Source organism: Oncorhynchus mykiss, chromosome 16 (genome assembly GCF_013265735.2).
Source record: "Oncorhynchus mykiss isolate Arlee chromosome 16, USDA_OmykA_1.1, whole genome shotgun sequence".
NCBI lineage: Eukaryota > Metazoa > Chordata > Actinopteri > Salmoniformes > Salmonidae > Oncorhynchus > Oncorhynchus mykiss.
The window spans coordinates 60,791,548-60,816,689 of record NC_048580.1 but is presented as its reverse complement, the minus strand read 5'-3'; the positions used below and the strand labels follow the sequence as shown (position 1 = coordinate 60,816,689).

The 25,142-nt window shown below is 40.9% G+C and overlaps 2 protein-coding genes across 2 annotated transcripts; one reads left to right on the top strand and one right to left on the bottom strand.

Annotated features, from left to right (window-relative positions):
* Nucleotides 1-4,442: 4,442 nt before the first annotated feature.
* On the top strand, nt 4,443-13,205 carry si:ch73-233m11.2 (NACHT, LRR and PYD domains-containing protein 3). The gene is made up of 10 exons (XM_021566835.2): nt 4,443-4,550; nt 5,694-5,887; nt 6,192-7,821; nt 10,579-10,740; nt 11,080-11,253; nt 11,364-11,537; nt 11,696-11,869; nt 11,989-12,162; nt 12,317-12,484; nt 12,882-13,205. Exons 2-10 carry the CDS (start codon nt 5,860-5,862, stop codon nt 12,949-12,951), a joined length of 2,754 nt encoding a protein of 917 aa, XP_021422510.2. The 5' UTR covers nt 4,443-4,550; nt 5,694-5,859; the 3' UTR covers nt 12,952-13,205.
* Nucleotides 13,206-13,663: 458 nt separating this feature from the next.
* LOC110492480 (ceramide synthase 5) lies at nt 13,664-19,704 on the bottom strand. Its single transcript, XM_021566836.2, has 10 exons — nt 19,270-19,704; nt 17,475-17,577; nt 16,933-17,063; nt 16,768-16,825; nt 16,500-16,550; nt 16,246-16,338; nt 15,076-15,204; nt 14,435-14,541; nt 14,091-14,247; nt 13,664-13,837 (listed from the first exon to the last, which is right to left on the bottom strand). Exons 1-10 carry the CDS (start codon nt 19,440-19,442, stop codon nt 13,676-13,678), a joined length of 1,164 nt encoding a protein of 387 aa, XP_021422511.1. The 5' UTR covers nt 19,443-19,704; the 3' UTR covers nt 13,664-13,675.
* Between the last annotated feature and the right edge of the window lie 5,438 nt (nt 19,705-25,142).

Here is a 25,142-nt window from a genome sequence, read left to right as displayed (position 1 = left end):
TTAACACGGTCTTTATCTCTGTATTACAGCAAGTCAAATAAAGATTTGTGCAAACTGGAAGTGTGACTTCTTTCCCCAATGATTTCCTAAGGCTAGTTATCAGCTATTCTATACCAAGGCTAGATGAGGCTGAATGGCAAAGAATTAATGTCCTTGGTACATGAAGAGAGGAAAGAAGGAGAGGAGAGCTGAATGAGCAGTGTCGTATGTGCCCAGTGTATTCCTGGGTGATATTATTTTGGGAGTGGGACAGAGCTTGGTGTTTTTACTCATGCTTTGAAAAAAATGTTGTCTGCTTTTTTTTAATGTCTATATTTCTGTAGATGTTTTTTTTTTATCGTTATTATCCTTCCCCCTTGAAAACATATAGAGGATTGGTCCACTGATGTTACCTGCATGATCAGAGGTCAGGCAGACTAAATTAGATTAGACATGTTGTCTGGCAACAGGTGTTTTTATAGCATGAAGAGTCTACTGCAGAACTATGTGTATGTGGTACCATCCATTGTAGAATAGTTTCTGTACAGCAGATATTGTAGCTAATACCTCACGAGAGATGGATTTACATGCAGAGTCATTCCATGCAGGTCTCAGTTAACCCACAGTTTGCATCCTTGATGTTTAAACCACATTCTAACCTGAAAGGGGCAATATGATCCCGTTGATAAAGACTCTTTTGGAAGAGAGTTTCAGCCTGGCTTTTCAGTTATTATTAAGACCATTGAAGATATAAAAAGTTAATATTGCATAAGAGCAGGAAATAGATGTGTGTGAATACAAAACCAAATGTGGATTTTTTTCACCGTGTAGACAACCAACTAACATTCCTCTTTTGATATTTTTCTAACATTCCCCTTTGGATATTTTTCTTAATTTATATTGGGGTTGTTTTTTCAAGCCATTGTATGTGTACAGAAAGAACTTGAAATAAAGAATGTAAATAATAATCCAAACGTTTCGTCTCACTTCATCATTACATCTCTCACCATAAGGTCACTTTAAATTGTTGCTACTTTTTTATAACCTATTGCACATACAAAAGTGAGATTATGTTATTCACTCAAGACTACACATTTTTTGGTATGTTTTTGCACCATCCTATTTTTCACATTACTCTGTTTAAATCTCAATTTTATGACCTGGCAACCTTTGGGGTCTTATATGTTGAGATAAGTGGAATTGAAGAGTCTGACATGGAAAATATACCCTAACCTGTGATCTGTGTAAGAGGCACTAACTAGTGAGAAATTGTCAGTTGTAACCCACTCGGTTGTGGCTTTCAGCCCTCTCAAAATATTACAAATCATTGGAGCTTCAAATGGGTTAATGAATAACCTTTGGGGTCTAGGATGTTGAGAAAGTGGCAATGAAGAGACTAACATGGAATTTCACGCCTAACCTGTGATCTGTGTAAGAGGCCATATCTAGTGAGAAATTGTCCGTTGTAACCCACTCGGTTGTGGCTTTCAGCCCTCACAAAATATTAAAAATCATGAGCTTAAAAAGAGTTCATTAACAGACAAGAGTCTGACGTGGAATATAATGCCTAACCCTAACCTGTGAATAATGTGTGTACTACCACAATATCTGACCTTCCCCCAATTCAGTAATGGTCTTCAGTGAGGGGCACAGCTGCATGTTTCTGTCCTCTATGACATACATAGAAGATCCTAAATCCATTTCATTAGATCAGAACAGGATGGATCGACAGGGATTCATATTTATGGTTTACAACCAAAAGTATATTGTGTTCATTGTTTTCCCAGCCTTTATGTGATGGGATTAAGGACAGGTGTCACATGATGGATTAAACATGTTTGGAGAATTTGATTTATTTGAAAATGCAGTTTCAAGTCATTCACCTTTGGATGAAAGTGTCCTATATCAGTCAGGTTTTCACTGCAATCCATTAGGGAATCACATAATGACAGTGGACTCTATGAATAAACCTGCTCTTCAACATGTTTGGCTTGCAATATGTTCGGCTTGGAGTCTTGCATCGGCAATTATCTAGCTGCTGTGGTGATGACAGTAATACTGGAGGAGGTCCTTGGTAAACAGGATAGATGTAGTATTTTGTCAGGCCTTATTTATTAAATTTGCCAATGTCCCCCTTTCTGAAAATATAGAGACACCAACAAAAGGTCGGTTTAACCTCACACAGCAATTATCTATGAAGGAACAATATATTTTCTCATGCTATTTTAACTATCAGGGATTCAACAGTCTTACTTTCGTAAAATTGGTTTAATTTAATCAGGTATTTTTTCATACAGTATATGAACTGTTCACACACACAGACACATACTTGTATATATGGTTCATGAGGTCAATCAGTTTATAACATGGTTTATGGGGACCCACCCTTCCCATTGTCCTATTGATGACATACATCAACATTTTTATGTAGAAGATACATCGGACTTCAGATTTGTTCATAGGATCATATTGGAATAATATGCTTGTAAATACACACACACTTCACATTTTACATTTTAGTAATTTAGCAGACACTGTTATCTAGAGTGACTTACAGGAGCAATTAGGGTTAAGTGCCTTGCTCAAGGGCCCAAGGACAGATTTTTCACCTAGTCGGCTTGGGGATTCAAACCAAGAACCTTTCAGTTACTGGCCCGACGGTCTAAACCGCTAAGGTTTCTCCAGACCCAGATTTGATATCATTCTCCTTGCTTTTACTCTTGAGGAGGGCTGGATGGAGGGCAACTTCAACCTGAAAAACAAACACATTTCCCACACACACGCCTAGGTTGTAAAACGCAGTTAACACAACAGTTGTTTGGCACAAAATATTTACACAACCATTGTGTCAAATGCTTTGTTTATCAGTTTTACAATCTGAGTGTGTATGGTGGCCATTAAGGGAAAAAAGACACTGAGTATTCAAGCTGTAATTTCAATACGATTGAGATTTGTAAAGTCATATATTGGTTGGTGGTGACATATGACTTACTTTTCTTTTAGCCCCTTGGAGCATAGGGCTTCAATAGCATTGAGTAAGGCTTCAGCCCACAGGGTCCTGGAGACACGTGATGCATGCTGCCCCACCACGACAGCCAGCCTGGTCTCATAGACTAGACGTAACATAATAAATGTAAATCCGGGACGCTCCATTTAGTATTATATGTTATGTTTGGGATGGTTACATAAGACAGATGGTAACTTATGGCCAAAACAAAAGAAGGGTGGTTGGTCGGGGTAGATAGGTGGGCATATAATGCGAACTTCTAGCAACCTAAAGGTTGTGAGTTCAAATCTCATCAAGGACAACTTTAACATTTTAGCTAATTAGCAACTTTTCAACTACTTACTACTATTTAGCTACTTTGCAACTACTTAGCATGCTAGCTAACCCTAACCTTAACCATTCTAGCTAACCCTAATGTTAACCATTTTTGCTAACCTTAACCCTTCAACCTAACTCCTAAACTTAACCCTAGTCTAACTAGCTAAAATTCGGGACATATCATACGTTTTTCAAATTCATAACATATTGTACATTAATTTGGCAAATTCGGAAACATATTGTATGTTTTGCAAGTTCGTAACATATAATACGAATTGTAATTCGTAACATATCATACGAAATGGGTGATGGACATTCACAAAAAATACATACCATACCAACTTAACATATCATACTAAATGATGTCTCGGATTTACTTAGAGAATTATACAAAATGCTCTGAGACCAGGTTGCGACACTGTACAGTCAGACCCAAAAGTATTGGCAGCCTTGAGAAAGATGGTTCAACGGCGTCATGAACTTTACCCAGCACAGGACATTTTTGCCAAAAACCTGGTTGCCTCCGTCAGGAGGCTGACTCTTGGCCGCAAGTGGATCTTCCAGCAACAAAATAACCCCAAGCATACATCAAAATATCGAAAGGTATTGAAAACAGGGGTGCCTTGTTAGACAAAATATTTTTCTCTAAGTAATTGTATTAATATAAAATAATAGAATTTCCGCATATTTTTGAGCATACAACATTAGCTCAGTATTTGCATAATTTAATTTATACAGTATTTTTTGCTCATCTTTATCAAGGGTGTTTTTTTGTGATTTCTGCGGCCAAAAATGCTTGATTTTGCGGCAGCTTTCTGAAATTCTACAATACATTTTGCGATGTTTTTTTCTCACGTTAATTTCCTATAAAGCAATAAATAAAGTAATGTGTGCTCAGTTTTAGGATGGTTTTAAGCAGAATACATCATACAAAAACAATTTGAATCATCTAGTGCTCAATTCTGTTTATTTTCCTGAACAAACAGCTCTGTCATAATCCACTCACACATTCACTCACATACACCACTCCTCTCCATCAGGTTTGGGGCTTGATATCAACACAAGATGCACCTCCCATTCCTGCTCTCTCTCTCTCTCTCTTTCCTCTTAAAAAAAATAGATTCAAAGCTGATCAATCACTTTCAATTTGAGGATCGATATTTCTTTTTTAAAAGTTGTCTAAAAAATGATTGAGATTGTGATTTTTTTTCTGAAAGGGTCGTAAGGGAGATAAAGAACAGAACAGGTAAAAATAGACTTGTGGTTGATTATTATTCCATTTCTTCCATAAAAAAATCCAAAAAGATTGTGGAAATTGTTTTGCACGATCGTTAGATGTTATTTTAGTTGGCAAATTATATTGATTTCTGTTCATTGTATTGGTCAAAATTGAGGGCTCTAGCATAATATGCCCTGATTGGTTGATTTTGCATTGAATTATGAGATCGCAGAATCCTGGAGGGACTGATTAATAGGCTAGGTTGTAGCAACCTGATGTAGCAAGCTGATGGGTATTGGGGAAATTTGAGTATCATGTAATAGCCTAAATCTATCGATGTTACATTGAGCTGGGTGAATGGAATATGCATGGCAGTCATCCAATATGCTTTAATAGAAATACAAATAACGCTTATAAAAAATGTAAAAATCTTAAACGGCACCGACCGCAACTGAGTGGAACCGCCAACCGGATGCTTCACATTTATACATCCAGTGAAATATCTGGCTCATTGTTCTGTTTGTGGTAGCTATATATCTCTGTACCCATTTCTGATGATCCATTGATCTCATCTATGATGTCTTGATGGCTGGTGTCGGCAGCTACATGCACATATTTATTTTACAAATTGTTAGGACCAATGAGAGTAGAGCTACTGAATTCGGACATCATATACACATGTCAATATATGGCATTGCGTTGGCAGCCATATTGGACTTTATGTCCATTCCTGGAACCGGGACCACATTCCTCACCAGCGCGGCAGTATCCTACTCGAGGGTATTCTTTCAAAGTGTATGTCAGATACTGAGTGTTGATAAATAATCATTAGAAATAATATATTTTCCTCTTTTCTACTGTATGTATGTTATTCATAATTCATTAATGAATTATGTGGTTGCTAGCTACATTCATAAAAACATTGAAATAAAAAAATGTCAACATATTTTCGCGGACCACCTGCAGTACCTCTAGGGGTCCTCGGACCCCAGGTTGAATACCCTTGCTCTATAGTATTGGCTGGCTGAAACCAATCACAGTATATGAAGGCTGAAACTAGTCTACCCTGCTGCCGTTAGGTGTTTCCGCATGTTCATTGAGGAGTTGTTGAATCTTGTCCATAAAGGATATTGCACATATCACTTCCTTCTTTTTCATCCTCTATTCTAGCTGCCACCCGGAACATATTGTACAGTTGCACAGATACAACATCGGCTGCGATTAGTTTTTATTAACTTGCGAAAACATACTGTTTCAAGCCTCTGCCAAGCATTTTATTGCATATTGTTCAGAACGAAAGAAAGCACAGGACACCAGCGGGAATTATAGATACATTATGGCGACATCAAAGGATTGTTTTCAAAGTAAGTGTACGCCGCCCCATAACAATTTGATTTTCATGTAAATGTTGGCTACTTTGTGAAATCCATAGACATTAAAACCAGGTGCAACAGCCTAGAAAAACTGTAAACCGCAATATGGTTTACCTTATAGTGAAAAATGTATTTGCATGCTTGTTTTCGCATGCCTGTGCGTCTGTGTCTACTTTGTGCTCCAATATGTGTGTGCCGGATTTGCGTTGATGCGCGTGCATGTGCTTGCGTCACCTAACAATGTCCCTCTGTTTCTCAACGTTCCTTTTTTCAAACTGCTGTTTTCTCTCGACAGCTATCCACACGATGCACAAGGAAGCACTGCTGGCCCATAGAAAGCAGAAGTCAGAGGACACATCAACCCTTCTTGGAGGCCAGTTGCCAAATAAAGTTGTGCATGATAATAATTACATTCCGCTCATGACTACTGGTCCTGATGTGTCAGAAAAACAGATGCAAGAGAAACCACAGTCATTTCAACATGCCATTCTAATTGCATTGCCTGAAGATAGACACCAGCCAAAACCTGTTATAGTGGTTGGTCCAGCTGGAGTTGGCAGATCCACTGCCCTGGAGAAGCTAATAGTGGACTGGGCCACTGGCAAACATCTCCAGCACTTTTCCTGTGTCTTCCATTTCACGTTCAGAGATCTGAATGCCCATAAGGGGGTGCTGTCTCTGCAGGCATTGCTGCTTCAGTGCTACAGTCACCTTTCCCCTGAGTCCCTGGCTCTAGTCCTGCAGAATCCAAAGTCTCTGCTGTTTCTGTTTGATGGGCTGGATCAGTACCAGCACAGCCTGGAACCCCCCACATCCCTGACCCTCTGCTCGGACCCTCAGCAGCCAGCCTCAGTCTCTATTTTAGTGGCCAGCCTGGTGCATGGATCTCTGCTGAAAGGGGCAGCCATACTGCTGACCTCAAGGCCTACCGCAGCCAGTCTTGAGTCTCTAGACGGCTACCGTGTGGAGCTGTTGGGGTTTCTGAAACCCCAGAGGAAGGCCTATTGTGAAAGGTTCTTCTCTGATCCAATTGTAGCCAGTAAAGCGTTTGAGAACATAGAAAGGACAATGGGGTTCTATGATTTCTGCACCTCTCCTAGATTCTGCTGGACGACTTGTTCCATTTACAAGTCTCTAATGGAGGCTGGAGAGATTCTTCCTGAGACACTAACCCAGCTGTTTGTTTATATCACCGTCCACCTTATTCGGGCACTGTCATTGGACACGACCAATGCCAGAGACCTGGTGACCTCCCTGGGTAGAATGGCTTCCCATTGCTGTCTTGGCCCGGATTCAAACTGCTCCAAAGAAGAAATGGCCTCCACTGATGTACAACAGTTCCTAACAACTCCAACATCACTGAAAGATTTCCTGCACGTTGATGGTGACCTGGAATCGGACAACTGCATTTTCTCCTTCCACACCCAGAAGATCCAAGAGTTTTTCTTGGCTGCATCCTTCTACTTAGACGAGTCAGAAGCAGTGAGTGTGGAAGAGATGTTAGAGAACCATGAGGGTTGTGTAGAGTTTCTCGACCTTTACCTGGCAGGGCTTTGTGAGCCCTCTCAGAGGAAGCCTCTGGAATCTGAACTGGGAGAGTTCAACACTGACCACATCATGGACTTCAGCAGCTGGTTTAAAAGCACCTCTCGGAAGGCACTGGAGAGCTATCACACAGACAGACACCTCCGTTACTTTCATCTGCTCCATCAACGTCAGAATGAGAAGCTGGTGAAGGAGATCATCATTCCGTCTGCCCGTGGCATCAGCTATGGAGTTCTGGGTGTACATGACTGTGTGTCTCTCAGCTACATAGTGACATGTCTGGGGGAATGGGATCAGCTGAATCTGTACAGCAGCAAGGATTTAACTGAGGAAAAAGCCAACCTTTTGGTTCCTGCCATACGTCTCTCTCATAAAATAATGTGAGTAATTGAGGAAACAGAAAATCAATGTGATTTGTTGTCTAGTATTTTGCTGCTAGTAAGTGTGACCCAATTTAGTTTGGTAAATTATATGGTACAGTGGCAATCAATACCTCTCGTCTGCAACTAGAAAGTAAAACAGAAACCTAAAGCATGTTTTTCCAATCCTACCACTGTGGGACCACATACATACATACAAATTATGTATCTACTGTAACGACCCTGGTTTATAAGTGTGGATCGCAATACTACTATTCTACAGCTATACATATTACTGCCTGGTATGGCAACAGCTTGGCCTCCGACCGCAAGGCACTACAGAGGGTAGTGCGTACGGCCCAGTACATCACTGGGGCCAAACTTCCCGCCTTCCAGGACCTCTACACCAGGTGATGTCAGAGGAAGGCCCTAAAAATTGTCAAAGACTCCAACCATCCTAGTCATAGACTGCTCTCTCTGCTACCACACGGCATGCGTTACCGGAGTGCTAAGTCTAGGTCCAAAAGACTTCTTAACAGCTTCTACCCCCAAGCCATAAGACTCCTGAACAGCTAATCAAATGGCTACCCAAACTATTCACCCCCCCCCCCCCCCCCCCCCTCTCTTTTACGCTACTGCTACTCTGTTTATTATCAATGAATAGTCACTTTAACTCTACCTACATGTACATATTACCTCAATTACCTTGATTAACCAGTGCCCCCACACATTGACTCTGTACCGGTACCCCCTGTATATAGCCTCGCTATTGTTATTTTACTACTGCTCTAATTATTTGTTATTTTTATTTTACTTTTTTTTTACTTACTGCATTGTTGGGCTTATATTAAGGGCTTGTAAGTAAGCATTTCACTGTAAGGTCGACTACACCTGTTGTAGTTCATATTAAACGTTCATATTACTTTAATCATATTACTTTTTCATATTACATCATTACTTTAAGACGTGAAGGTCAGTCAATTTGTACATTTCAAGAACTTTGAACGTTTCTTCAAGTGCAGTTGCAAAAACCATCAAGCTCTATGATGAAACTGTCTCTCATGAGGACCGCCACAGGAAAGGAAGACCCAGAGTTACCTCTGCTGCAGAGGATACGTTCATTAGAGTTAACTGTCTCTCATGAGGACCGCCACAGGAAAGGGAGGCCCAGGGTTACCTCTGCTGCAGAGGATACGTTCATTAGAGTTAACTGTCTCTCATGAGGACCGCCACAGGAAAGGGAGGCCCAGGGTTACCTCTGCTGCAGAGGATACTTTCATTAGAGTTAACTACACCTCAGATTGCAGCCTAAATAAATGCATCACGGAGTTCAAGTAACAGACACATCTCAACATCAACTGTTCAGAGGAGACTGCATGAATAAAATCAAATGTTATTTGTCACATGCGCCAAATACAACAGGTGTAGATCTTACAGTGAAATTCTTACTTACAAGCCCTTAACCAATGATGCAGTTCTAAGAAAATACCTAAAAAATACAAATTAAGAAAAAAGTAAGCGATTAAAAAAACAAATAATTAAGAGCAGCAGTGAATAACAATAGCAGGGCTCAATACAGGGGGTACCGGTACAGAGTCAATGTGCGGGGGGCACTGGTGTCGAGGTAATTGAGATAATTATGTACATGCAGGTAGGGTTGTTAAAGTGGCTATGCATAGATAATAACAGAGAGTAGTAGCAGCGTGGGGGGGGGTGCAAATAGTCTGGGTAGCCATTTGATTAGTTGTTCAGGAGTCTTATGGCTTGGGGGTAAAAGCTGTTGAGAAGCCTCTTGGACTTAGACTTGGCACAGGAAGCTTGTCCCCGGTGATGTACTGGGCCATACGCACTACCCTCTGTAGTACCTTGCGGTCAGAGGCCGAGCAGTTGCCATACCAGGCAGTGATGCAACCTGTCAGGATGCTCTCGATGGTGCAGCTGTAAAATCTTTTGAAGATCTGAGGACCAATGCCAACTCTTTTCAGTCTCCTGAGGGGAAATAGGTTTTGAATCAGACCTTTATGGTCGAATTGCTGCAAAGAAACCACAACCGGCTGTGATTGGGAGTCCCATAGGGCGGCGCACAATTGGCCCAACGTCATCCGGGGTAGGCCGTCATTGTAAATAAGAATTTGTTCTTAACTGACTTCCCTAGTTAAATAAAGGTTAAACAAATAAAACATGTGACAATTAAAATATGATTTGATTTTCTGTCGCGAACAAATTATCTGTAATTACTGTTCCTTTTCAGATAGTGGAAAGAGACATATTACAGTATGATTTAATGTAGGTTACATTGTATAAATTCATTCCAAAACATTTACGTAACAAAAATGTTACATTTTGTACAATTTTAACAGTTCTTTAAAGGGGAAATTTGCAGTTGCTACATTTATTTTAGGACTTATAAGTTAATGATATATACCCGTTGATTCTTGGAAGAATATAAATGTCTCATGATTTTAGTACAAAATTCTTACCCCATCAGAACCCCAAATATAAGCTTATTTTACTCCCATGTTTGGAAACAACAATTGGAAACAAACACTAGCCTCAACATGGTTAAAACTATAATTTTGATATCGTGGATGGTCAGTCCTTGTATCCATAGCCTTGTCTATGAATTTGAGTGGTTACATTTCTCCAGCTCCATTACTCAGCTTTTTCCCAACACTGGTGGGGTGGCTGCTTTGTTATTGTTTCAACTGCAGATGTTCCTTTTAAAACATCACCAGAGCTGCACACACACGCACATCTTTTCATCTGTTTTGTCCACAGCCTGGCTCAGAGCTCTCTTAGTGCTGGGGCTCTCGCTCATCTGGCCTCGGCCCTCAGCCAGGGAAGGACCACAGAGCTGGATATGTCCTACAACCCCATGGGTGACACAGGCTTCAAAGTTCTTTGCACAGGACTTGGGGACTGCAACATACAAACATTAAAGTGAGTTCCATCTTACTTCACAGAATATGACATTTACAGTGTTTGCATCATGCCATTCAAATGTAATGCACAATCTAATATTGATGTCGGTGTTACAGTAAATTACGATTTCAAAAGATTCTCAACTTCAATAGGTTATTGAAGATGAGGTCCCATACTACTCATACACGGAATATAAAGCATTTAAAACATATGACACCATAAACTTAATTATAACACTATTATAATTTCCTTATAACAGGGTTATATTGGCATTTGGCGCATGCTATTGAATTACATAATAGTAAAGTCACTTGGTCTGTTTGTTGTATCTAAATGGATGATGATTGGTTTCTGTAGACTTCCAGTGTGCGGGTTAACAGAGGCTTGCTGTGGGGACCTGGTGGCAGTCCTGACGTCAGAGAAATCACAGCTCCGCGTGTTGGAGCTGAGGGGGAATACTTTCCATGACCAGGGGCTCAGGAAGCTGAGCCATGCACTGGGAAGCCCTCACTGCAAACTGCAGGAGCTTCAGTACGTACTCTAGCAAAGATATTGTATTGGTATCATTTTGGAAGAAGAATACATCTATGATTGACAGTTCAAATATCATTATTAGCCTGTAATTAGTTGACTTTGTGAAGGTTACCGAGGTGTGAGTTGATGGGGGGGTCCATGGAGGCCTTGTCAACTGCACTGTGCGTTGGCCAATCAGAGCTGAGAATACTGAACCTGGCACAGAACTGCCTCACCGACCAGGGGGTGGATTGGCTGGCCAAGGCACTCCAATATCCCTGCTGCCAACTGCAAAGCCTGATGTAAGGACCAGATAGATAACGGATGCTGTTATTATAGTTATAATATCTCACTCAAGTCTCTAGGACAAATAAAAAACAACACATTGCTCAGATATGGAGATGTGTGATATGACATGTAGTATCTCTCCTGATTCCCTCTCTGCTCTATCCCTTGCCAGATTGTTTGATAATGAGTTGACAGCTGCGTGTTGTGCTGGTGTGGCTGAGGCCTTGCAGTCAGAAGGCTGTAGGCTGACTGAGCTGGATCTGTCTGTGAATGCGTTGGGCCAGGAGGGGGCACTGCAGCTGTGTAAGGCCCTCAACAAGCCTGGACACCCACTGGAGAAACTGCGGTACTACAGTCCACAGAATACTTATGTATTGTGTATTATCTGTTGTAGTCTGGGGACCCCCTTCGAAACGAGACGATTCATGCCTTTGTATCAGTACCAATTAGGGTTTTCTGTTGCAGCTTGGTCCGCTGTGAGTTGACTCCCCTGGTCTTCAAGGAGTTGGGCATTTTGCTGAGCAGTGGGACCTCTGGACTGAGAACACTGTCTGTGGGCCTGAACAAAATAGGAGACGAAGGAGCCAAACACCTCTGGGTCGCACTGGAAGACAAACGGTGCGGTCTGGAGCACCTGGAGTAAGTGAACAGACAGTGTGTGTCGCCAGACCGGTTTTGCTTTGCTGCGGATCAGTGTAACACTTGAATCCTCATATGTCACATCAAAGATTTAGAGGTATATACCAAGGCTTAAGTCCTTGGCAAAACTTAGATAATGGTGTGTGTGTTACAGTGTTGAGATGATCCAGCTGACGGATGCCTGTGTTGGAGACCTGAGTGTGGCGGTGAGGGCCAGTGGCTCCCTGAAGAGCCTGGTCCTGAAGAACAACCATCTGACTGACACCTCAGTCCCAGCCCTGGTCCAAGTCATGCAGGATAGTCGCACCATGCAGGAGATGAAGTGAGTGAGCCAAGTAGTGGTGGACTCCACTGATACATAGTAGTATTGATGGTTCTCTATACAATAGTATTCATGTTTTAGTGTTCAGTGCGATTTATATTTTGATAGGACCACACCAGAGGCTAGTGGGTGGAGCTTTAGGACAGGCTCATTGTAATGGCTGGAATAAATGTTAGTCAAACATGTGGTTTCCATATGTTTGCTGTGTTCGATACGTTCCAAAGAAATCCATTCCAGCCATTACAATGAGCCCGACCTCCTATAGCTCCTTTCACAACCTCAACGCAAAAGACACCTTGTTTCGTAATCCCTACTGCTGTTGTGAAATTTGTGCTATCACAATTTGTCATGTGAAAAGTGTAAGGGTTCTTCTGACATTTGCCTTCGTCTCTTTCAGTCTGCAGTATAACGACTTCAGTGAAGACATGTTTGAGATGATGGACCAGTGTGCAAAAATCAAATACTAAACAAAAATGACCTTTGAAAAATGTCACCACCAAAAAACTTGACTAATTTAGCCTGAGAAGGCTAAATAAAAACCAATCCATTGACAGTATTTGTTTGATCCCTCCATTCTTTCTTCAAACAGCCATGGGCTGAACGGTGTCTGATAGTGAACACATTCATGAGGTTACTTGAGTGCCATTGCTAAAGTTTTGGTTGTCAAAAGATGTTAACTAATGATTTGGTTCAAATAAAGGTTTTTAATGAGAAAAATACAGATCATTTCTACTTTATTTTTTCCCCTCGGATGAGGGGAGGCAGCATATTCAGTAAGGCACACAATCTCTTACAACCATTAAAATATCACCGGTTTCATCTATAAAGCTCTCTCCAAGTAAAAAAAGTGAGTTATCAAAACGACATTGTAGAAATGAAGAAGCAGTATTTGACCGGTAAAACTTAATGAAAACTTTCCTCTCCTATTTCTACTATAAGCAAAGGCAAAGTTGTAAACTTGATACAAAGAAACACACAGTGATAAATAGGAGGTCCTCAAGGCAGCAAACATTGTCAATTTTATCATCGTCTTCACAGCCCACACCAGTCCTGAGAGGGTTTGTTTTTCTGAAAGTGAAAGAAGAGTTGAAGTTCAGTTAAACAGAGCTGGGACCCATTTAAGTGGCACACAGCAGAGGGGATCCATTTCAGAGACCTCCGTGTCCAGTTTATAATCACCTCTCCCTGTGTTCAGTGGTCTTTTGTTCCACCTTTGGCGAAGCCATTGGTCCCGTTCTCTTTTTTTGGTGATTGCTCGCTACCGTTGGGATGTGACTTGTTCCTGCTCTTGACATTGGTGTCCGTCTCCTCTTCTGAGCTGCTCTCGATGTCACTGCGGTCATCCTTCGCCACCTTTTAAAAAGGGACAGAGTTTGTGCTCAGTAACAATGAATAAATAGTCTGCAAAGGAATCATACAAAAAAATCTGATCTACGTATTACTGTTTTTCCTCCCTAAACCTAAACAGGTGGTCTGTGTAAAAGGACAAATGTTTCGATATTGGCAATGTTTATTTTTTAGGTCTACAACGTGAGCATATTATACAAACTATCACTGTTGCTACCATAGGTTCACTATTATTCAGACAGAGTAAAGTTAAACACACCTTGCCCTTGAATATGGCTTTGATGGCGATTCTAGCGATGAGGTAGAACCAGAAGACATGAAGAGACTGCAGGACCAGAAGCAGGCCGTTCAACAGCCACCAGGACCTGTACGGACCGACAATCTCCCAGCTCTCCACCAGCACACTGTATATTATCCTTCAACAAACACAACCAAGCACACGCGTTACCAGGGCACCGTCACAAGGAGACGCCAAAGAGCCAAATCCTTTTATAGAAATCAAATTAATTATACATCTATCCTATAGTGCTGAGGACAGAATGGCTGGAGTTAGATAACGCAGCTCTGTGCCTTGTTGCATAATTCAATATGTACCCCCCTTACCAAAAGGGATAGATGACAAGTCGCGTGATGAAGAAGACGATGCTGAATACTACAAAGCCGGTGTCACAAATCCGCTGGTACTTTGCATAATTGGCCAACTTGGCCAACTTGGGGGGGAAGGAAATGAATAGACACATGAGTACAGATAGCAAACCAGCAAACATGTTTAATTCTCCTTCAATGACACCTCTCGCTGTACCTTGGTAAACAGACATGTTAAACAGTCAGATTCCAGTTAAACAGGTATTAACTAAGTGCAGCAGTAGTGCACACAGCTGTTCAAACACAGAGTAAACACACACCAGGGTGAAACCCTGTACTCTCACACCCACAACCCATAAATAATATTTCAGTTGTGTGTGGAACCACCTCAGCCCGTAAAAAGACAGCTCTACACATACAGTATAGCATAGGCCAAAGCCTAATATTTAGAAAAGTAAATACCTTTTTGAATATTGTTCTAATTCTAGACATTCAGTTACATAGCATTGTTTAAATATTCCCCATGCAATGTTAATGGGGAGCTAACATGGCTGCCACAGAATGTTGAAGTGTCATGTAAGTACATCATAATGCAGAATCCGCATTGCCCAACTCTCTAAATACATGGCTCTGGTATAGGCACTTGACATTTTATCTACCTCCAGCACGATGTCGGAGGCATCATGGACACACATGACCATAGTGCCTATTCGCAGCATGTTGTTACAGTAGGAGAAGGTGATGAGAGTTATGGTGGCCAGGTGATGGACAAACATGATGAGGAAATCCTGTCAGAGGACAAAGGTAAACAAAGAAATAGAGGGATAGATAGAGGTAGACAAGGGGGGAGAGAGGGGGAGGGGAAAATATTTACACACATGCCATTTCATTCCAATAAAACGCATAGAATTAGTGAGTGAGTGGAACCAAGGTCACAACAACCTGGTCTATTAAACCATCCCAACAAGTTCATTGACCTGACAATGTCGTCACCAGCTTTTGAAAAGGCTGCATCTGCTTGGCAATGAGAATTCTTCCACATCATGATTAATGATCTCCTAGAAACTTCACCAGATACTTTTAGTTATATATTAAACTAGATCGCATGTACTGAGTATATTTTCTTAACTTGAAACGGCTTACGATTTTGCAATGTGTTGGTCTTCATTGCTCCTGCTTATTAAGGATCTTTGCATTTGTAATGATGTACAAAGATGCTAGGGTCAAACATAAGAGTATTGGAAAACTTTACAACATGCAAAACTTGCTAAGTGATACAAATAAAAAAAATCTTCCTTTCCCCTTGACCCACTACCAGAGAACAGCACAGTGCTAATGTAATTCTACCTCTTCCAGCAGCACCCATGTGACAATGGATTAGGTCTACTCTCAGTAGGATTGGACTCTGGGCTAGTGCTTCATACATAAACTCCTGTCCCAAACTATGCCTCTATAGAAACTCACTGCTGCGTCTAACCTGTTCATCAGAGTTCACACAGTATCGTAGGCCTTCTAATACAAAACAATAATTACCTTGCTAACCTAGAGTGAGAGGAAAGTGTCTCTGAAATGAAGTAACAAAAACAGGACATACTGGTAACAATTCTTGCTAAACGAACAAAGACTTTCCAGAAAATCAAGTGGATTTAAATGGCTTGCATACCAGCTACAATAGATTGGCCAATTAGCATGAATGAAAGCCACTGACTGAAGTGGTGGTAGGATTAGTGTTTTTGAGAGAGGGGAGCACAATAGCTGCAGTTTCAATGTCCACCTACCCCACTACAAGTCCACCCACCGTGCCCCTCCAAACCAGTCACCTGGCTCACCTTCCTTTTGATGTCTGTAAACTGGGAGAACATGAGGGACCAGTAGAAGGCCAGCTCGGCTACATAGTAGTTGTACTGGCCAGGACTCAGCGTCTGTGGAAGCAAGGAAGAACAATAATACCTTAGTATCCTTAGCAAAAGTGGGCCATATTGAGAACATGAACAACCCCTAGGGTTAGGAATTGAATCTTCATCTGTTGACTATTTAGATTAATGATCATGGTATATAGGTACTTGGTATGTAGATCCTTCACCTGAAATGGGTAGTTGTACCAGCATTGCCGTGTGTCCCACATCCAAGGAGACTAGAGGAGGACATGCACATGTCAAAGGTAATCAAAGAGGATAACAATGCTTATCAATAGGACTTCCTCTTGAAAGCGATCTGCATAGTCAGCATGTTATTCTTATTGTTACTTTCTTTCCTATAGTAACAACCATTTTAAAAGGGCTCCTTTCAATTTAAAGTGTGTTTGAATTATATTCAAGTTGTTTAGTTTAGTAGAAGTCAATTCAACTCACCACCCACAGATAGCGAATTGCATAGGTAAATATACCGGTATAAAATGTCAACCTCCACCTATGATGCAAAACAAACAGCAAAGGAAACATAAAGAAAATAAACAGAACAGAACAGCAATGCTGAAGCTAGTGCATCTAGATTGATTAAGACTTTTCAGAACCTACATGCTCTCGCAGAACTTTGTGAGTGTACTGGGCTTGTCCTGGTTCCTCCGGAGTCGGAACCATCTCTGGACTTTCCGCACATCCCAGTCCAGCTGCTTAGAGAGCCCCTCGACCCGCCGCGATTCTGGACTCTGAGGAAAAGGCACAGGAGACACAGAGACACTGCTTTAGAGTCAAAAACACTACATTGCTGTCCTACTAAACAAGTCTAAGGAAAGTTGGCTACAGACAAAACAGACTGGCATCTAACAGATCTAATTGGCTTTGGACAGTAACCAACAAATTCTGATCACACTTTCCCGAGTAGCAAGTAAAAATCAAGTTCACCAGCGTGGAATACATCTACGATAGGTTGGATTTTTATCATTTCCACTTATTTATTTTTTTACTTCCACTAATCCACTTGCATTTACAGAATATCCCGTTCATTTACATGTGGTGAATTGCTTTTACATCGTGAGCAATAACATAAGAAACATTTCAGGTCACAATGCTGCATTTGCCCACCCAGCAGCAGTGTATGAGACCAATGCTTTAAGTACCGTTGTGGATGTAAACACCCTCTCCAGGACAGCGTTGGGCTGGGCTCGTCGGCTCTCTCCAGCCTGAATCTGAAGTATGTTGGCACAGGGCTTGGCTACTAGCCTAAACACACACAGCACCAGAGAGAGAGAGAGCAATATTAAACATGGACACAGGGTTGGCTCTATAGTACCAACAGTTCTCCAGAAACCTCAGCAGAGAAGATCATGGCTTTCACCAGGGGCCTATTCCACAAACAGACACGGCGCCTTCACAGTTTACCCACAAATGTATTTTATGTGCAATGGGTGTGTGTGTAAGAGAAAAGCAGTTAGAATGAGAAAGGGATGTGGAGGAAAACACAGTCAGAGGGAGAGTATGAGGAGGAATGTAGCACTAACTCTAAACAGAGGAGGCTGATGAGCTGTCATGTGAGAGGGCGGTGGGTCAGGAGGAGAAAGCTCCTAGCTGAGAGTGAGACAGACACTAACCAGCAAACTGAGGTCTATCACAAGACCTCCCCGACCTCAGTGTACTGCCTCTTTGACCCATTCAAACAACATTCACTTCCTTCCTATCACACAATCCAATGTACTACCTAGGCCTAAACATTTGCCCAGCTAACATTTCAGAAAGCATCTGTTCAGGAGAGGCCTTGCTATGCAGAGAATTCAAATTACCTATTTGGATAAGCAGACAGCCAGCATCCAATTCTACTGCGGTACACAGAAGAGAACACCAGTAGTTCATATCAACAATAATCTTGTTTTTCCCAATCCTTCACCCTCATTTACAATAATGTGAAATCATATGGATAATTAATAGAAAGCAGATGGGGCAGTAGGTAGCCTAGTGGTTAGAGCTTTGGGCCAGTAACCAAAAGGTTGCTAGATTGAATCCCCCAGCTGACAAGGTAAGCATCTATCTTTCTGCCCCTGAACAAGGCAGTTAACCCACTGTTCTTATGAATTTGTAATTAACTCACTTGCCTAGTTAAATCAAGGTTAAATAAAATACAAATATGGATAGACACATCGACTGTTGACTTTTACCAGTTACGTTGCTTATTTCACATCAAAACAGTCAAAAGAGACACAAAGATAAGGACTTTGAAAGAAAAGGACACAGAAAGAAGAGACATTTTAGACGTTAGAGATGCACACAATATAATCCAATGGCCATGTCACTTGCAGCAGTCAATTTGCGTGAACTTCGTCCCTCTACAAAGATTAGCATCAGTGCAGTTGACCAAATTACTCGCGAGATTGTATTTATTGGTTACAGAGATTACTCAAAGCCTGGTTACTAAGTGACTGTATGGCGTTTAATATAACACAGGTCAATGAAGCCAGAAGGGTAACTGTTTCTCTCACACCAGTGGCACAATTTTTTCCCCCTAAATTAGGCTACCCTTCAGGTTAAACAAGACACCTATGATCCAAACGTATACTCAATGGCTATTCGTAGCCTACTTTTGGCCTACACACAGTAGCATACTAAAAGTATTATCCACAATAGTGTTTGTGTCAATAGTCTAAATTATATAGACTAGAGTAGTGTTGGGGACCTATCATCAGAAAACAATGCCTCCTTATAGGCCTATCATGGCCCAAGGGCAGTTCGCTAATTAGTTCCTCTGACTGGCACTTACTAAACGCGCGCACACAAACACACACACACACACACACACACACAATCAGTTTAGCCAAGGACTTGGCCTTGGTTTATACCGCTAAATCTTTGAGACATATCAAATGCGGAAATCTTTTGTTTACAAAGACAAGTCAATACACGTTACTTTGTTACATAGCCTACCTCTCAAATAACACCCTGACAGCCAACACGCCAAAAGCAAGCGGTAAGCATGAGAGTAGCTGGTCAGCTCTGGGGTACTCCTCTCCTGGTGGTGGGTGCTCGAGTTCCGCCCAAGTAACATTCGGTGGAAGCCAGAAACTCTCACTCCAAAACCAAGCTGAGAGCGAATTCATTTTGTGGTGATTCCGGTCCTTCTCAGAACAAAAAAAAAACAATATGTTGTGTGTAGCTGTGCGAGGGAGAATCCACCTGTTTCAGGCACTACTTTGGTAGACTTCCCATAAGTGTGTGGAGCTAGAGAGTCTGCTACTCCTGGATAAGTTGAGGAAGTAGGCTAGGTGCGCGGTGTCACCTCCTTCTTCCCCAGCACCATCAGCTCACTGGCATTTTTGGAAACTCTCATTCCCATGAGACCGCGTAGTCACGACGATACATTACAGGTAACGCCCATAACTGGCAACGCCCACGATGTGTCAGAGTTTCGAGCATCCCTTTGTGTGTCATGAATTGCATAATAACTAGCTTACGCAAAACTAAAAACAATAATGTTAGCAATAATAAACTATTTAAAAATACAAAATATGGAGAGAGGCTGTATAACTTTGGGTGTTTTCAAATATAGTCCACAACAAAATAACCGATCTCAGTCCCCTTTAAAGAGAACTCGGGTAAAAAGAACAATAACTCAGTTATCTTTGTACTCACACTGCATTTGCCTTTGAATAAGGACTCAACTCTTGCCAGTTCACTTCACATATTTGTGGTCCCAGTCCTATTTGCATTCACATTGCTATGTTTAGAAAGGAACCAATATATTTGTCCAACATTCACTCGATGCAATCAAGGTTTTTACAAAGTAAAGGACAAGCCATTCCATCAGAACGTGTAATCGGAAAGCTAGATACTGTACCTACTTATATTTGGAAGTTAATAGATTGCATTTAGTTAAAATATGTGATAATTGTCATCAGAAGATACTATTAACATCTAAATATTATTTGTAAAAAAGTAAAATAGCAAAAGAACAACTGCAGATTAAATAATGCTGTAACTGAAAACTGAACACCTAATGTAGGCTTCTGTCCCTAGAATATAATTGACTTTGTACCCTATCTTGTGATTCTCACCAAATATGTTGTTGACTTCTCACAATATTCAAACCCCACAATCGAATAAACCGTTTTTGAAGCTCTCTTAGTCGATAGAAAACATATAGATTTTTTTTTATCTGACAATCACTAATCAACAGCACATTTTTTTTCGCGAACCTGCACATCGTCGTCTTCTGTCGTTTGTGGAACCAATGTTTTTTTTTCGTACCTTCATTTAAGTAGGCAAGTCAGTGAAGAACAAATTCTTATTTACAATGTCCTGCAGGGACGCGGGATGGGATTTAAAAAAAATATACAGTTGAAGTCAGAAGTTTACATACACTTAGGTTGTCATTAAAACTCGTTTTTCAACTACTCCACAAATTTCTTGTTAACAAAATATAGTTTTGGCAAGTCGGTTAGCATATCTACTTTGTGCATGACACAAGTAATTTTCCAACAATTGTTTACAGATTATTTCACAATTCCAGTGGGTCAGAAGTTTACATACACTAAATTGACTGTGCCTTTAAACAGCTTGTAAAATTCCAGAAAATGATGTCATGGCTTTAGAAGCTTCTGATAGGCTAATTGACCTCATTTGAGTCAATTGGAGGTGTACCTGTGAATGTATTTCAAGGCCTACCTTCAAACTCAGTGCCTCTTTGCTTGACATCATGGGAAAATCAAAAGAAATCAGCCAAGACCTCAAGTCTGGTTCATCCTTGGGAGCAATTTCCAAACACCTGAAGGTACCACGTTCATCTGTACAAACAATAGCATGCAAGTATAAACACCATGGGACCACGCAGCCGTCATACCACTCAGGAAGGAGACGCGTTCTGTCTCCTAGAGATGAACGTACTTTGGTACGAAAAGTGCAAATCAATCCCAGAACAACAGCAAAGGACCTTGTGAAGACGCTGGAGGAAACAGGTACAAAAGTATCTAAATCCACAGTAAAACGAGTCCCATATCGACATAACCTGAAAGACCGCTCAGAAAGGAAGAAGCCACTGCTCCAAAACCGCCATAAAGAAAGACAGACTACGGTTTGCAACTGCACATGGGGACAAAGATCATACATTTTGGAGAAATGTCCTCTGGTCTGATGAAACAAAAATAGAACTGTTTGGCCATAATGACCATTATGTTTGGAGGAAAAAGGGGGATGCTTGCAAGCCGAAGAACACCATCCCAACCATGAAGCACGGGGGTGGCAGCATTATGTTGTGGGGGTGCTTTGCTGCAGGAGGGACTGGTGCACATTCACAAATTAGATGGCATCATGAGGTAGGAAAACCCAACTTATTGTGGGATGCTTGTGGAAGGCTACCCAAAACGTTTGACCCAAGTTAAACATTTAAAGGCAATGCTACCAAATACTAATTGAGTGTATGTAAACTTCTGACCCACTGGGAATGTGATGAAATAAATAAAAGCTGAAAGAAATCATTCTCTCTACTATTATTCTGACATTTCACATTCTTACAATAAAGTGGTGATCGTAACTGACCTAAGACAGGGAATTTTTACTAGGATTAAATGTCAGGAATTGTGAAAAACTGAGTTCAAATGCATTTGGCTAAGGTGTATGTAAACTTCCGACTTCAACTGTATGTAGAACAAAACACACATCACGACAAGAGAGACACCACAACACTACATAAAGAGAGACCTAAGACCACAACTTAGCATGGCAGCAACACGACAACACAACATGGTAGCTACACAACATGGCAGTAGCACAAAACATGGTACAAACTTTATTGGGCACAGACAACAGCACAAAAGCAAGAAGGTAGAGACAACAATACATCACACAAATCAGACACAACTGTCAGTAAGAGTGTCCATGATTGAGTCTTTGAATGAAGAGATGGAGATAATACGTTCCAGTTTTAGTTTAAAAAAAAATTGCAGCTTGTTCCTGTCACTAGTTGCAGCACACTGAAAAGAGGAGCGACCCAGGGATGTGTGTGACTTGGGGACCTTTAACTGAATGTGATTGGCAGAATGGGTGTTGTCTTTAGAAGATGAGGGCTGCAGTAGGTATCTCAGATAGGGACGAGTGAAGCCTAAGAGGGTTTTATAAATACGCATCAACCAGTTGGTCTTGCAACGGGTATACAGAGATGACCAGTTTACAGAGGAGTATAGAGTGCAGTGATGTGTCCTATAAGGAGCATTGGTGGCAAATTTGATGGCCGAATGGTAAAGAACAGCTAGCCGCTCGAGAGTGTTTTCTGGTCTGTAGAGTTTAAACCACTTTGTAAGGTTCAGCTCATGCTGTATGTCAGGATGGTCTAATGTAAATTTCATTAGTGAGTCTTTTTAAGAACTCTGGCCAAAGGGGGCATTCCGTCTTGCTGACACGAACTCTGAGTTCACTTGGGCATGGCTACTGACAGGGCACAAGTTTATATGAAAAGCAATTATCTCATTTAGAAGGCTACAATCACATTGTTACCTTCACAAAAGTATTTTCATATTTAATCACATATTTTATACAACATTTGATACATAGGATGTATACACTTTCAGAGTTACAGTTACTTTGTCATACCGCCCTTAGTGACATCACAAAATAATAAACCATATGACAGGATTATTCTTTAGATCCCAACAGACTGTTCTTACCATTCCTGTCTTATGAATATTGTTCCAAAGTAAATTCTCTGGCCATTAGAATTTTAAGGCGGCAAAGGTCTTCTGTAGATAAATTAATTTCTTTCCCAATACTGCAGGGCAAGGAAGGAGAGTTTCTGCAAACTATTTATGACCGGCTGTTTTGCATCAAACTGACCCAACTCCCCCCTCTCTCCTATCTGTCTGCCATGTGCCAAGATGATCTGGCACCTTTGATCCTCACCATGGAGAAAGAGTCAAACCATGCCACATCCGACGAGTGTCACAGCCGGTGTAGTAGGATACAATCTTAGTCATGTATTGATGCTTTGCCTGTTTGATGGTTCATCTGTGAGAGAGAGAAAAAGGGGGCAGTATGATGCTGGGCCTTCAGGCTAGGGTTCAGTGGAGATCGCTGGAATGGGGACACTAATAAAGGATGGTAGGCAGGCCTATATGAAATTGAGTTCTTTCTCTGTCTAATATTGATGCAGGCTTATACCTTATTGTCACTTGCTCGACTAGCACAGAAAAAAAGGGGTTTGGTAGTGGGTTAATTTATTTTTTTATTTATTTTTTATTTCACCTTTATTTAACCAGGTAGGCTAGTTGAGAACAAGTTCTCATTTGCAACTGCGACCTGGCCAAGATAAGGCATAGCAGTGTGAACAGACAACACAGAGTTACACATGGAGTAATTAACAAATCAATAATACAGTAGAAAAAAGGAGAGTCTATATACATTGTGTGCAAAAGACATGAGGAGGTAGGCGAATAATTACAATTTTGCAGATTACCACTGGAGTGATAAATGATCAGATGGTCATGTACAGGTAGAGATATTGGTGTGCAAAAGAGCAGAAAATAAAATAAATAAAAACAGTATGGGGATGAGGTAGGTAAAAATGGGTGGGCTATTTACCGATAGACTATGTACAGCTGCAGCGATCGGTTAGCTGCTCAGATAGCAGATGTTTGAAGTTGGTGAGGGAGATAAAAGTCTCCAACTTCAGCGATTTTTGCAATTCGTTCCAGTCACAGGCAGCAGAGAACTGGAACGAAAGGCGGCCAAATGAGGTGTTGGCTTTAGGGATGATCAGTGAGATAGATACACCTGCTGGAGCGCGTGTTAATGAAGATAATTAGATTGTTGAAGAAAGGTTAAAAAAAATAGGTTTTGTTTGGAATTCATGTATTCATTATTGAGAAGGGATTTTTTGAGATAACTTAGTCTTGAGTTTTTCTAGCGATAGTTCTACAAAATCTCATCATAAGACACTCTCAAACGGTTCAACTGGGAAATTAACTGAAGTGACCTTGTTCTTTTTCCTAGTTTTTTTGTTCATACTATTCAGAAGGTCTATGTATAGAGCTCTCTTGCTTTTCTACCTTTTCTCACAGGATACTTCCAGGAAATATAAAAACATATATTGTGTGTCTCCAGCTTAAACACAATACAGTATAAGTTGTATTAAAGTGGACATTGATGAGAATGTATTGATCTGGTAGGGCCTAATACAGATTTAGTTCTATGTTTAAGGGTAACCACATGACCTGACTAGTACAAACTGGGCCCTAGTTCAACCCTTTAATTAGGTTACATATTTTATCCACTCCAGGTCACATCACATGGTCAGAAAAAACTTGGGTCCCTACAGGAAATATTTTATTAACTCCCTTCTTCATTTCTACTCATCTGTACATGGATGATCAAATGCATCCATTCAGTCTAGGAGGAAAAACGTTGTAGTACTGTTTGGTTGTCACACCCACAAACGCACAGCAGAGTGGTAGTATTACCCTGGTGGGATTTACATTCTATTTTTTCATTCTGTTTTGGTCACAGTTCTCTAGGTTGTCCTTGAGACTGTGTAGTTTCAAGTTTTATTAGTTGAATGTACAGGATACACGTGGTATACACTGTCCAATGAAATACTTATTTGCAGGTTCCTTCCCGACAATGCAACAACAATAAGAAATAATAAAATGTTTTAGCATAAGTATAATAAAGGAATGCACAATTTATATTACAATATGTACACATGTATCAGGGAAGTGTACTGGCAGTATTTCCTTCATTCATGGTTTTCCTAGATTAGTCTCTGCGGTTTTGCTAAATCTTTTTTATTATTCTGTCCCATTCTGAACTTCTGG